General features: G+C 45.0%; 1 protein-coding gene across 1 annotated transcript; it reads left to right on the top strand.

Annotated features, from left to right (window-relative positions):
- The first annotated feature begins 13,242 nt into the window (after nt 1-13,242).
- Nucleotides 13,243-14,196, top strand: LOC143776485 (uncharacterized). The gene is made up of 4 exons (XM_077265920.1): nt 13,243-13,270; nt 13,396-13,485; nt 13,580-13,796; nt 13,890-14,196. The coding sequence occupies exons 1-4, from the start codon at nt 13,247-13,249 to the stop codon at nt 14,051-14,053; spliced, it is 495 nt and encodes a 164-aa protein (XP_077122035.1). The 5' UTR covers nt 13,243-13,246; the 3' UTR covers nt 14,054-14,196.
- Nucleotides 14,197-14,865: the final 669 nt, after the last annotated feature.

Consider the following 14,865-nt stretch of genomic DNA (forward strand, 5'->3'; position numbering starts at 1 on the left):
TTTCTTTGAGGAAACCTTTGCAGTCTTCTAGAGACTTCTCCCTGAACGCTCTGCATTTTAGCAGAGGATGTGGTTTCTTGTGGAGGGGGCAGTGTTTGCTGAGATCCTGAGGTTTGTCTTCCTCTGGAGAGGACTTGCTTGCCCTGTAAGGAAACCCTGTAGAGGTAACATTAGTTTTCTGAACTGTCACTGGTGTTTTACAGGGTTTTACACCAGGGGCAGTGCTACATAGTTAAATCAAAACTGGGGTCATTTCTAACTTTTGCTTGTTGAGTAACAAAGTCTACGAACACCTTGAAAGGAGGAAATGAGACCTTATGAGTCTGTTTGTAACAAGACCCGTGACTGACCCACTTCTCTTGTAGGTTGTATGGGAGCTTTTGAACAATTGGGTCGACACCTCTGGCAGTGTCCAGGAATGCCAACCCTGGCAGGTCTCCTTCTGCCTTAGCAACCTGTTCCTCCATCAACAAGTCACTCAGTTCCCTGAGCTTTAGCTAACCCTCATTCACTATTCTGGGAAAATCATCAATTCTTTTATACAAAGCATTTTCTATAGCTTCTACTGACCCATAACATTCATCAATTATCTCCCACACCATACAGAGGCCTGTGTGTGGGTACTTTATGTTAATGTTTCTGATATTTTAGGCGTGTTAGGCAGACTAGTTCCCAAGCCACTTTACCATTAGATCTAACTCTTCACTACTGGAAAGATCCAAGTCTCTGATGGCATTCTGGAATGAGGCTCGCCATGCTCTATAGCTCTCAGTTTGATCGGTGAATTTTACAAGTCCCTTGGTCACCAGCTCCCAGCGAGCAAAGAACTTCACAAAGTTCAAAGTGGCTGGGTCAGCGCCAACATGAGCTGGTGTGCTTTTGTCATGCGGTGTGTGTGGTGCATCCTCATACCTGGTAGGAGCTTCTGGCTTAGGATAGTCTGTATAATACCGTTCTGATGCGAAGGGTGTCCCTTTCAATCTGGGTGGAAGCTTTACCTTCTGTTCTATAGGGTGGTATTTGTGGTCGATGTCATTCTGTAGCATATTTTCTTGCTTCCAGTACTGTGGTTCAAGGAAGGATCTCTGATAATCTGCATAGGTTGGTTGGTGTAATGGATCAAGGTTGTTGTCTATTTTGGGATGTTGGCAAACATTCTGAGACGCGTTGTGTTGGATCCTGTCGATCTAGGCATGGTCCAAGTATGTCACTGCCTCTCTCAGATTCAGGAAACTCCATTGCTTCTAAGAACTCAGCCTAGGCTTTCGTGGCTGCTGCCTCTTTTTCTGCGGTAAGTTTTTCCAAAGTTGTTTGTAGGCATGCTCGATCCGCTTTTCGATCTTCTTGCAGGCGTGCTTGATCTGCTTCTCAATCTGCTTGCAAGCATGCTCGTTCTGCTTCTTGATCTGCTTGTCTTAGCTTTAACTGCATCTCTTGCGCAGTGAAGGAAGATTTTACTTTTGCCGCCTCAGCTTCTGCACGAGCGAGAGCAGCAGAATTCTTTGATGACAACTTGCTAGAGCGGCTTGTATGGGACCTCTTCCTGAGTGAAGATGTCTGGCTTGTGGCATCGTGTTTCTGTTTGCAGATTGTAGGGAGTCTCAGAGCGGGTAAAAACAAACTTCAGCATGGTCTGAGATATGTCGTGCTTGTTGGAAGGCTACACTCTCGGTACTTGTGACTGTAGGGCGGCTGCTGCAGTATCCGCAGGCAGTGCGGTATAGGTACAAGTGGCTCCATAAGTTGTATTCACCAACGCAGGCGTCTTGCATCTGTTTTAATGTTCTGCCTTCACACACGTTGACACAGTGGTCAATCTGACATACAGCATAAACCACTTTCTGTATTCCAAATAAGCAGACCGTTCTCTGTAGTCTAACTTGTTTATTGGTGAACAAGTATAGAACATGTAGTAAAACTAAAAGAATACAAACAACATAGGTAAGTATTGGGCAAATAATCAAACAGCTAACAATTACAATTAACAGGAAAGTATACAGTGTGATGCAAACTTTAACATGGAAATACACAGATCTCTAATCACATCTCCTATGTACTGGCTGCTATACAGTTAATCACATCTCTGCACAATACTGCATTGCAAGAACAGATATACTAATCTTACCAGATATTTTTTACCAGGATAGCAAACTCAAGTTGGAGCTGTTACAGAAGGACAAATAAACGTGTGTCCATGAAGTACACAGAAGAAATTGGAGTCTTCTTCTTCCCAGCATACCTTGCTTCAATCCCACAATCAGCGCTCTATATGCTGTTAAAGACACAGGCTACACATTCAGCCACCACTAGATGGTGCTATAACCACCTAACCAGCACATAAATACAAACATATTGCCCTATATTCAGAGGGCAGAACAGACATGGCTCCCCAAAACATCACTGATTGTGGAAACTTCACACTAGACATCAAGCAGCTTGGATTGTGTACCTCTCCACTTTTCCTCCAGACTCTGAGACCTTGATTTCCAAATGAAATGCTAAATTTACTTTCATCTGAAAACAACACCTTGGACAACTGAGCAACAGTCCAGTTCTTTTTCTCCTTGGCCCAAGTAAGACACTTCTGGCATTGTCTATTGGTCATGAGTGGCTTGGCACAAGGAATGCGACACTTGCAGCCCATGTCCTGGATATGTCTGTATGTGGTGGTTCTTGAAGCAATGACTCCAGCAGCAGTCCACTCCTTGTGAATCTCCTCAAAATTTTTGAATGGCCTTTTCTGAGGAATCCTTTCAAGGCTGCATTTATCCCAGTTGCTTGTGCACCTTTTTCTACCACACTTTTTCCTTCCACTGTCCATTAATATGCTTAGATACATCACTCTGTGAACAGCCAGCTTCTTTAACAATGAACTTTTGTGGCTTACCCTATTTGTGGAGTGTGTCAGTGACTGCCTTCTGGACATCTGTCAAAGTCATCAGTCTTCCCCATGATTGTGGAGCCTACTGAAACAGACTAAGGGACATTTTTAAATGCTTATGAAGCCTTTGGAAGGCTTTTAGTTAATTATTCTAATTCACTGAGATAATGACTTTTGTGTTTTCATTGGCTGTAAGCCATAATCATGAACATTAACAGAAATAAACACTTGAAAAAGATTAATCTGATTGTGTTTACTCTGTATACTTTTCTCTGACTCTACACACAGTGTATACAGTACAGATTGAAAGCCCATTCATATACACTTTTTGTGTTTCTATAACTGTACTGTTAGGGTTGCTAAACAGCTGCTAACCAGAGAGGCTGCCTAGCAACCAGCCTGGAATCTGGGGGGGTGTCTTATTAGAATACAACACGCTGAGCTGCCAATTCCAAGATGGTGGCTCCATAAACTGATTTTCTCATAACATAATTCATGTAAGGCTACTTTCACACTAGCGTTAACTGCATTACGTCTCAAAACGTCTTTTTTCAGAAAAAACGCATCCAGCAAAAGTTTTTGCTGGATGCGTTTTTTTCCCATAGACTTGTATTGGCGACGTATGGCGACGGATTGGCATACGTCGTGTACGTTTTACGACGTATGCGTCGAAATTTGGCGACACGTCGTCTCAAAAAAACGTTGATTGTAACGTTTTTTGTCTCAGCCTAAAAAACGTGTCGCGACGCATCCTGCGGCATACGTCGTTGGCTGCAATGGAAGCCTATGAGCGACGGATGCGTCGGGACACGTCGTACGACGCAATACAGCGCTGCAATACTTTTTTTTACACTGAGCATGCTCAGAAGCAGAATTTTGTTGCCAATTGGCCAGACACCCCCAAATCTATATAAACCTGGCCTGGGCCTTCAACCCCACATATGCCAGCAAGACCCAGAGAGGAGAAGAGACTGCCAGCAAGACCCCAGCCAGCCACAAGACCCCAGCCAGCCACAAGACCCCAGCCAGCCACAAGACCCCAGCCAGCCTGCCACAAGACCCCAGCCAGCCTGCCACAAGACCCCAGCCAGCCTGCCACAAGAGTCCAGCCAGCCTGCCACAAGAAGCCAGCCTGTCACAAGACTGCAGCCAGCCTGCCGGCTCAAGACTCCAGCCATCCTGCCACAAGACTCCAGGCAGCCTGCCACAAGACTCCAGCCACCATAGAGCCAGTGTGAGTATTGCAATTTTTGTGTGCATCTGTGTGCCTGTGCATTTCTGTGTGTATGGAGGTACTACTGACTACAGCAAGAGCTTAAAACCTGAAGAGAACCTGAGGCCTGCCATCGTCCTGCACCAGCCAGTGCCATGCTAGAGTCCAGATCCACCATGATGCCAGCCACTGTGAAGACCTGCTGCTTCAGCCAAAGGATTGTCAGCCTTTTGTATGTGTGTGTGTGTTTGCGTCTTCTGATTGAGTTCACCTTTCTGCCTTTGTTGTACATATGTGTATTTGCATAAAGCTATGTGCGTGCATGTGTATGTGTGTATTTTTGGACGGCTGTGTGCTTTTGTATCATGTGCCTGCACCTTATTATGCCTTTGTCAATCTTATGCCTGTTCATGTGGGAGGGTATGTGTCCACATTCAGGATTGCATCAGGATTTGGTCAGGATTTTCCATCAGTATTTGTACGCCAAAACCAGGAGTGGGTGATAAAAGCAAAAGTGTGCCTGTTTTCCTATTATACTTTCCCTAATTGTTACACTCCTGGTTTTGGCTTACAAATACTGATGGAAAATCCTGACCAAATCCTGATGCGATCCGGAATGTGGACACATACCATGCATGTTTGTGTGCGTCTTGTTGATTGCATGTGCATTTGTCCATGCTTTAATTAGTTAATTGCCTTTTTCTGATGTATTGACTGTATAGTGGTCTGTGCAGCATGTGGTTTAAATGTGTTTTTTTTTTTTTTTTTAAATCTGATGTATTTTTTTTAAAAAGTCTAGCGGTCTGCAGCTTGTGGTTTGAATGTGTGAGTGTGGTTTTTTTTTCTATTTAAAAGTGTTGGTTTTATTTTACTGTTAAAACCATTTGCAGTTGATGTACTTGTATTTAAAATAAAGAGCATGTCAGCTCCTAATTGTGATTTTAAAAAAAAGAGTGAAAAAAAAAGAAAATAATAAAATTTTTGTTAAAAAAATGTCCGTAGTATCATTTCATAAAGTTAAATTTAAAACAGGTGTATGTACCAATGGTTATACTTGCAATACACAGTTGGTTGAGGGCACTTTTTTTTAATAAAGGTTACACTTCAAGGTTTTTTTGGGGAGGTGATTTTTGAAAATAAAATGTGGTAAATATATGTTTACATGGTGGGTTCACATTTAAAAATATTTTTTTGGGAACATGGAAATGAATGGTATACCGTGCACCTGTTTTGGGGTTTTGGTGTTCACATTTAATGAACTTTTCTCACATCATTTTAGCAGGGTGTTTATTAAAACATTACCTAGTTTAGGGGGTGGTCTAACTAGAAATCCATTATACTTATTATAGATACACCAGGGACCAGGACCACAGCCGCCGCCTGTCAGCCCAGGACCACAGCCGCCGCCTGTCAGCCCAGGACCAGCCCACCAGGACCACAGCCACCAACTGTTAAAAGTAAGTTTTGAAGACCCCAAATCTGCTGCTTCAATGTGTAGAGCAGATTGCAAGTGTCTTTAAACTTACAGAAAAACCAGGACCACAGCCGCCGCCTGTCAGCCCAGGACCACAGCCACCGGCCTTTACTTCCACAACACTGTCCTCTTCGGACAGCCCTCCTCCACAGCAACAGCGTGTATCGGTAAGTTACACAAAATTTTTATTTATTTATTTATTTTTTTAATTTACTTTTTTTTTTATCACTACATGCATAAATTATGTTTCAACAGGAAGCTGAATCAGATGAGGAGCTGTCAGAAGGGGGCGAGATGGGTGAAGAGATGCAAGTGGAGGAGGAACCAAGTGTAAGTAGTGGTGAAACAGTTGCTTCGCACATCACACTGCACCATACACAAAACAGATTACTAAACACAGAAAATATATGCCTACCTAACTGAGAATTTGTTTCCTTTATTTCAGGCTGCTGCTGCTGCTCCTGCTGCTGCCGCTGAAGGTTCTCCCAGACACTCCCAGAGTCGGCGGACTCGTCGCCGCGGTCGGCCATCAGTGAGTTTTGTTTTTTTTTGGGAGGGGGATTCTATTGGTACTTTAGTGTTTCAGTGTACTAATTTGTTTGTTTTTCTTCTTCCTTTTTTTGGCACAGGCTTCACAGCGTGCTCCCGCAGTAGATGACGATGAAGATGATGACATCGACATAGATTATCTCATTGAGGAGGTTCGCGAGCGGGAGCCGCTGTGGAACATGGCTGACCGCAGGCATGCCGATACTGGTGTCACCCGTCGGCTCTGGGACTAAGTGTGTCGCAACCTGTTTCCAAGGCGGGAGAGCCTTCATCCTCAGCAGCTGAGCAAACTAGGTAAGTATTCACTTTCCAGTGATGTTTTGAGCTGACTGTAATGTATTGCATTTACCAATTTTTTTTTTTTTCTTTTGATTCTTGTCTTCACAGTTGGAAAGGTTAGGAAGCAGTGGCGGTCACTGAGGGATCGCTTTAAGAGGGAATTCAACGATGAGATGAAGGCCCCGAGTGGCTCTGCAGGAAGGAAGAGGAGCAAATACAAATATGGTCAGGCCCTCTCCTTCCTGAGGTGAACCATGCTGAGCAGAGTGTAAGTATTCTACAGCCCACTAATAACCATGTTAACCTGTCTACTTAGTTTGCTTTCAGTCAGGGCTTTTTCATTCCAATGTATTAATTTCTTTTGTTTTTTCTTTCACAGCACCTTCTCCAGCCACCGGGCTCCTGCATCTTCCTCTGCGCCCTCTGGAGCGCTCCCTCCTGAGTCCGCCACTGAGGGCCACGTCGGTAGGCCCCACACCACTGTCCCCTCCTCTGACCCCTCTGTCCCCTCCTCTGACCCCTCTGTCCCCTCCACTTCATCTGCCCCAAGCAGTGGAGCATTATTGCAGGCTTCATTGCTCGCATCTGATGCTGAACAGTTAGCGTTCCCTTTACCCCACCCCTCTGATCCTGCCACCTCGACACCACCATTAGGTTCGTGGCGGCAGCGACAGAGGGGTCAGGAAAGGAGCTATGCTCCTGAGTTCTTAGACCTGAATGCATCCTTCCAAGGCTCTTTCAAAATTTTGCTAGAGCAAGTGACTGCTGGTTTCAACATGGTGCAGTCACGCATCAGTGAAACAAGCCAGGAAACCAGCAGTCGCTTGGATAGGCTGCATTCAGCTGTAAGTCCAGATCCGGCCAATATTTTTTTCCAATCCATGCTCAGGAGCATGGAGAAGCTTTCTTTTGAGCAACAGATGCGGGTAATGAATACCTGCCATAATGCTCTACTGCAGGCCGTTAATGAATCTACCCACAGACCTCCCCACACCTCCACTCCAATTCCACCCCAGGCCCCACCCCAGGCCCCATTTCCACACCATACCCCCCATTACCAAACCCAGCCCCAATACCCACACCATTACCAAACCCAGCCCCAATCCCCACACCAGCACCATTACCAAACCCAGCCACAAACCCCACGCCAGCCCCATTACCCAACCCAGTCCCACTACCCTACCCAGTCACAATACCCAACCCAGTCCCCACAACAATCCCGGCCCCCAGACCAAATTACTTCCCCAATGTTTTCTTTACTCAGCTTTTCTCTTCCCCCTACCCCAACACCACCCCCCTCTGGTCAGCCTCTTGGTTTAACCCCCCCTTCCACTGCACCCCAAACAAGTAGGGTTTCCCCACCTATCGACGTGGTCCAACCTTCCTGCCCCTCCTCCTCTCACATCTCCACCCAACACTTTCAAGACTTGTAAATATGTTTTTTAAATGTTTATGTCAATAATTTAAAAAATTTTGCAAAGTTTTCCAAAAAAAAAATTGGAAAATAGATATTTTTTATTTTTTTGGCAAAAAAAAAAGAGTTAAAATAAAATTCTGATTATAATTCTACTCTTTGTGTGTGTGTGGATTTATTAAGGTAATATAATAAAAAAGGTTTAATAAAAACAAACACCAGACATGTTAAAGGTATAACATAATGGTTTTACTAGCAAGAAAACCACGCTTTTTGGCCTTTTTTTTTTTTTTGGACAGAAAAAACATTTTTTACATAAACAAAACACATGGGAAACAGGTTACACATGGGAAACAGGTTACACAATCATGTCTTGCCACGGGATCCGCCCGACAGGTGAGACAAAATAATCGGCAAACTGATCCCTCATCCTTGTAACTGAACTTGTAGAGCGAACCGAGCTGCTGCGGTAGTCCCACAAGGTGGTCTCCAACTCTTCATCATCCAAGGAAACGGGCTCCTTTGAAAGGACAAAGTTGTGGAGCACCACACAGGCTTTAACTACCTCGTCTATAGTTGTTGTTTTCAGCTTGATAGCCGTCAGCAGAACTCGCCACTTCGCCGTCAATATGCCAAAGGAACACTCCACTACTCTTCGTGCTCTAGTAAGCCGGTAATTAAAGACCCGCTTGGTATGGTTTAAGTTCCGGCTACTGTACGGTTTCAGTAGGTGCGGCGACAGTTGAAAGGCTTCATCACCTACAAAAACATATTCCAGGGCTGGGTCATTTGTTCCTGGCAGTGGTCTGGCTGACGGGAAATCGTAGGTCTCTCCATAAAGGCAACGACCCATCGGAGAGTTTTTAAGAACTTGCGAATCGTTGGACCGTCCATATGCTCCGATGTCCACGGCAAGGAACCTGCAGTTGGCATCTGCAATAGCCATAAGGACGATGGAGAAATACTTCTTATAATTATAATACTCCGATCCTGTTCCTGCCGGTTTCGCAATCCTTATATGTTTCCCGTCAACTGCACCCACACAATTAGGGAAATTGCAAATTTGATGAAACTCTTCAGCACTTCGCAACCAGATTTCCATGGATGGTTGGGGGATATACTCTGGTTGCAAAGTGGTCCAAACAGCCCGACATGTGTCCTTCACTATTCCAGAGATAGTTGAAATGCCCAGCCTGAACTGATAATGGAGCGAAGTCATAGATTCACCCGTAGCTAGGAAACTTTAAAAAAAAAAAAAAAAAAAGTTAGAAAAAATTGCACAGACCAACAAGTTTTAATATGGCACTGTTAATTTTTTTTTAAGGACGGGACACACAATAAAACCAGCATGAAACCGGTGTAAAAAAACAGTGGAATGTCCGCCAAGAAAACCAAAATTACATGCTGCAGAAAATAGTGCGCAGTATGCCAGCGCAGTATTGTCTGCAGCATGTAATATAACATTCAAAATGACCAATGAAAGAAAAAAAAGCAGTTGCATGTCATCAAACCCAAAAAACTTAAAAAAAAAAAAACAGCAGAAAATGCAACGCAATATTTCAGCGCAGTATTTTCTGCAGTCTGTTATCTAACATTCAATATCAGCAATGACATTTAAATAAAGCAGTAGAATGTCCGCCAAGAAAACCCAAATTACATGCTGCAGAAAATAGTGCGCAGTATGCCAGCGCAGTATTGTCTGCAGCATGTAATATAACATTCAAAATGACCAATGAAAGAAAAAAAAAGAGGCTTACCGCAGGGTCACCATCAGCCGCTCCGCCGGTGTGATGGCAAGCCTCATCCTTGTATCCTGTCTTCGGATGACATCCTCCATTTTTGCAAGCAAAAAATCAAAATGTTCAATCCTCATCCGCACGTAGTTGTGGAATTTGTGTGGATTGTGCCGCAACTCCAGGTACAGAGTGGACTGGACACCCCGGGTCATCCGTAGTTGATTAATCGGATGAATCCACAGTCGCCTCCGTCTCCGTTGCTGCAGAAGCATCCTACGCCTTTCCGCTGCCGCCTCCTTCTCCCGTACTATGATATCCAGGCGATTTGTCTCAAAGATAACGTCGGTAACCAAACTAGCAATCCTCCCAAGAACACCTTCCATCGCTGCCACAAAACTAAAACCCACAAAGATGGGCTGTAAAAACAGTACTATATAGTTTTTCAAATTTTCCAGTAGCCAATCAAATTTGGGAGCCTCCCATTTTAAAAACGGATCCGTCGGAAAAACGGATACAACGGATGGTAAAACGTATGCAACGTATGCAACGCATCCAGTATTTTCGACGGAAACGTTTAGCGGATTTGCGACGGATCCGTCGAAATGCTGGATGCGTGGCATCCGTTTGTCACCGTTTTTCACGCATCCGTTTTTTCGGCAAAAAAACGGATTTGCGACGTAAGGCTACTTTCACACTAGCGTTAACTGCATTACGTCTCAAATCGTCTTTTTTCAGAAAAAACGCATCCAGCAAAACTTTTTGCTGGATGCGTTTTTTCCCCATAGACTTGTATTGGCGACGTATGGCGACAGATTGGCATACGTCGTGTACGTTTTACGACGGATGCGTCGAAATTTGGCGACACGTCGTCTCAAAAAAACGTAGATTGTAACGTTTTTTGTCTCCGCCTAAAAAACGTGTCGCGACGCATCCTGCGGCATACGTCGTTGGCTGCAATGGAAGCCTATGAGCGACGGATGCGTCGGGACACGTCGTACGACGCAATGCAGCGCTGCAATACGTTTTTTTTACACTGAGCATGCTCAGAAGAAGTATTTTGTTGCCAATTGGTCAGACACCCCCAAATCTATATAAACCTGGCCTGGGCCTTCAACCCCACATATGCCAGCAAGAGCCAGAGAAGACTGCCAGCAAGAGCCAGAGAGAAGACTGCCAGCAAGACCCCAGCCAGCCACAAGACCCCAGCCAGCCACAGGAGCCAGCCACCATAGAGCCAGCCACAGGAGACAGACACAGGACCCCAGCCAGCCACAAGACCCCAGCCAGCCACAGGAGCCAGCCACCATAGAGCCAGCCACAGGAGACAGACACAGGACCCCAGCCAGCCACAAGACCCGAGCCAGCCACAGGACTCCAGCCACAGGAGCCAGCCACCATAGAGCCAGTGTGAGTATTGCAATTTTTGTGTGCATCTGTGTGCCTGTGCATTTGTGTGTGTATATGAGGTACTGACTACAGAAAGAGCTTAAAACCTGAAGAGAACCTGAGGCCTGCCATCGTCCTGCACCAGCCAGTGCCATGCTAGAGTCCAGATGCAGCCTGATTCCAGCCACTGTGAAGACATGCTGCTTCAGCCAAAGGATTGTCAGCCTTTTGTATGTGTGTGTGTGTGTATGCGTCTTCTGATTGGGTTCACCTTTCTGCCTTTGTTGTACATATGTGTATTTGCATAAAGCTATGTGCGTGCATGTGTATGTGTGTATTTTTTTTACGGCTGTGTGATTTTGTATCATGTGCCTGCACCATATTATGCCTTTGCCAATTTTATGCCTGTTCATGTGGGAGGGTATGTGTCCATGTGCAGGATTGCGTCAGGATGTGGTCAGGATTTTCCTTCAGTATTTGTACGCCAAAATCAGGAGTGGGTGATAAAATCAAAAGTGTGCCTGTTTTCCTATTATACTTTACCTAATTTTTACACTCCTGGTTTTGGCTTACAAATACTGATGGGAAATCCTGACCAAATTCTGATGCGATCCGGAATGTGGAAACATACCATGCATGTTTTTTGTGTACGTCTTGTTGATTGCATGTGCATTTGTCCATGCTGTAATTGGTTATTTGCCTTTTTCTGATGTATGGACTGTATAGTGGTCTGTGCAGCATGTGGTTTAAATGTTGTTGTTTTTTTTGTTTTTTTTTAAATCTGATGTGTTTTTTAAAAAAGTCTAGCGGTCTGCAGCTTGTGGTTTGAATGTGTGAGTGTGGGGTTTTTCTATTTAATAAAAGTGTTGATTTTATTTTAATTACTGTTATAACCATTAGCAGTTGAAGTACTTGTATTTAAAATAAAGAGCATGTCAGCTCCTAATTGTGATTTTTAAAAAAAGAGAGAAAAAAAATAATAATAATAAAATGTGTTTTAAAAAAATGTCCGTAGTATTATTTCATAAAGGTAAATTTAAAACTGGTGTATGTACCAATGGTTACACATGCAATACAGGGTTGGTTGAGGGCTCATTTTTTTAATAAAGGTTAACTTGTAAAGTTTTTTTTTTTTTTTTTTGGGGGGGGGAGGTTATTTTTTTTAAATAAAATGTGTCAAATATATTTTTTCATAGTGTTAACATTTTAAAATTTTATTTTTTGGGACATGGAAATGAATGGTATAACGTGCAACTTTTTGGGGGTTTTTGTTGTTCACCTGTATGAACATTTCTGACATCATTTCAGTAGGGTGTTTATCATTGAACATTACCTAGTTCAGGGGGTGGTCTAACTATAGATCCATTATACATATTAACAGATAAACCAGGACCGCAGCCACAGCCGCTGCCCACCAGGACCACAGCCGCTGCCCACCAGGACCACAGCCGCTGCCCACCAGGACCACAGCCGCTGCCCACCAGGACCACAGCTAAGTGTTAGAAGTAAGTTTTGAAGACCCACAATCTGCTACTTCAATGTGTCGAGCAGATTGCAAGTGTCTCTTTAACTTACAGAAACACCAGGACCACAGCCGCTGCCCACCAGGACCACAGCCGCTGCCCACCAGGACCACAGCCGCTGCCCACCAGGACCACAGCTAAGTGTTAGAAGTAAGTTTTGAAGACCCACAATCTGCTACTTCAATGTGTCGAGCAGATTGCAAGTGTCTCTTTAACTTACAGAAACACCAGGACCACAGCCGCTGCCCACCAGGACCACAGCCGCTGCCCACCAGGACCACAGCCGCTGCCCACCAGGACCACAGCTAAGTGTTAGAAGTAAGTTTTGAAGACCCACAATCTGCTACTTCAATGTGTCGAGCAGATTGCAAGTGTCTCTTTAACTTACAGAAACACCAGGACCACAGCCGCTGCCCACCAGGACCACAGCCGCTGCCCACCAGGACCACAGCTAAGTGTTAGAAGTAAGTTTTGAAGACCCACAATCTGCTACTTCAATGTGTCGAGCAGATTGCAAGTGTCTCTTTAACTTACAGAAACACCAGGACCACAGCCGCTGCCCACCAGGACCACAGCCGCTGCCCACCAGGACCACAAAACAATGTCCTCTTCTGACAGCCCTCCTCCACAGCAACAGCGTGTATCGGTAAAAGTTAACGCAAAAAATGGGTTTATTTTTTTTTGGTTTTTTAAAATTACATTTTGATGTCTAACCACATGCATAAATTATGTTTCAACAGGAAGCTGAATCAGATGAGGAGCTGTCAGAAGGGGGCGAGATGGGTGGAGAGATGCTAGTGGAGGAGGAACCAAGTGTAAGTAGTGGTGAAACAGTTTTTTCGCACATCACACTGCACCATACACAAAACAGATTTTCATACATAACTAAACACAGAAAATATATGCCTACATTACTGAGAATTTGTTTCCTTTATTTCAGGCTGCTGCTGCTGCTGCTCCTGCTGCTGCCGCTGAAGGCTCTCCCAGACACTCCCAGAGTCGGCGGACTCGTCGCCGCGGTCGGCCATCAGTGAGTTTTTTTTTTTTGGGAGGGGTATTCTATTGGTACTTTAGTGTTTCAGTGTACTAATTTGTTTGTTTTCCTTTTTTTTTTTTTGGCACAGGCTTCACAGCGTGCTCCCGCAGAAGAGGATGATGATGATGATGACGACATTGATATTGAGAATCTCATCGAGGAGGTTCGCGAGCGGGAGCCGCTGTGGAACATGGCTGACCGCAGGCATGCTGATACCGGTGTCACCCGTCGGCTCTGGGACGAAGTGTGTCGCAACCTGTTTCCAAGGCGGGAGAGCCTTCATCCTCAGCAGCAGAGCAAACTAGGTAAGTATTCACTTTCCAGTGATGTTTTGAGCTGACTGTAATGTATTGCATTTACCAATTTTTTGTTTTTTCTTTTGATTCTTGTCTTCACAGTTGGAAAGATTAGGAAGCGGTGGCGGTCACTGAGGGATCGCTTTAAGAGGGAATTCAACGATGAGATGAAGGCCCCGAGTGGCTCTGCAGGAAGGAAGAGGAGCAAATATAAATATGGCCAGGCCCTCTCCTTCCTGAGGCGAACCATGCTAAGCAGAGTGTAAGTATTCTACAGCCCACTAATAACCATGTTAACCTGTCTACTTAGTTTGCTTTCAGTCAGGGCTTTTTCATTCCAATGTATTAATTTTTTTTTTTTTTTCTTTCACAGCACCTTCTCCAGCCACCGGGTGCCTGCATCTTCCTCTGCGCCCTCTGGAGCGATCCCTCCTGAGTCCGCCACTGAGGGCCACGTCGGTAGGCCCCACACCTCTGTCCCCTCCTCTGACCCCTCTGTCCCCTCCTCTGACCCCTCTACTTCATCCGCCCCAAGCAGTGGAGCATTATTGCAGGCTTCATTGCTCGCATCTGATGCTGAACAGTTAGCGTTCCCTTTACCCCACCCCTCTGATCCTGCCACCTCGACACCACCATTAGGTTCGTGGCGGCAGCGACAGAGGGGTCAGGAAAGGAGCTATGCTCCTGAGTTCTTACACCTGAATGCATCCTTCCAAGGCTCTTTCAAAATTTTGGGAGAGCAAGTGACTGCTGGTTTCAACATGGTGCAGTCACGCATCAGTGAAACAAGCCGTGAAACCAGCAGTCGCTTGGATAGGCTGCATTCAGCTGTAAGTCCCGATCCGGCCAATCTTTTTTTCCAATCCATGCTCATGAGCATGGAGAAGCTTTCTTTTGAGCAACAGATGCGGGTAATGAATACCTGCCATAATGCTGCACTGCAGGCCATTAATGAATCGACCCACACACCTCCCCACACCTCCACTCCAATTCCACCCCAGGCCCCATTTCCACACCATACCCCCCATTACCAAACCCAGCCCCAATACCCACACCAGCACCATTACCAAACCCAGCT

Source organism: Ranitomeya variabilis, chromosome 5, assembly GCF_051348905.1.
Source record: "Ranitomeya variabilis isolate aRanVar5 chromosome 5, aRanVar5.hap1, whole genome shotgun sequence".
In the NCBI taxonomy this organism is placed as follows: domain Eukaryota; kingdom Metazoa; phylum Chordata; class Amphibia; order Anura; family Dendrobatidae; genus Ranitomeya; species Ranitomeya variabilis.

Bases quoted from the DNA above. Each gene is read 5' to 3' on its own strand.
- LOC143776485 (XM_077265920.1), top strand. From the start codon at position 13,247: ATGCTAGTGGAGGAGGAACCAAGT. The intron at 13,271-13,395 runs GTAAGTAGTGGT...CCTTTATTTCAG, and splicing joins TAGTGGAGGAGGAACCAAGT to GCTGCTGCTGCTGCTGCTCC. The intron at 13,797-13,889 runs GTAAGTATTCAC...TTGTCTTCACAG, and splicing joins TCAGCAGCAGAGCAAACTAG to TTGGAAAGATTAGGAAGCGG.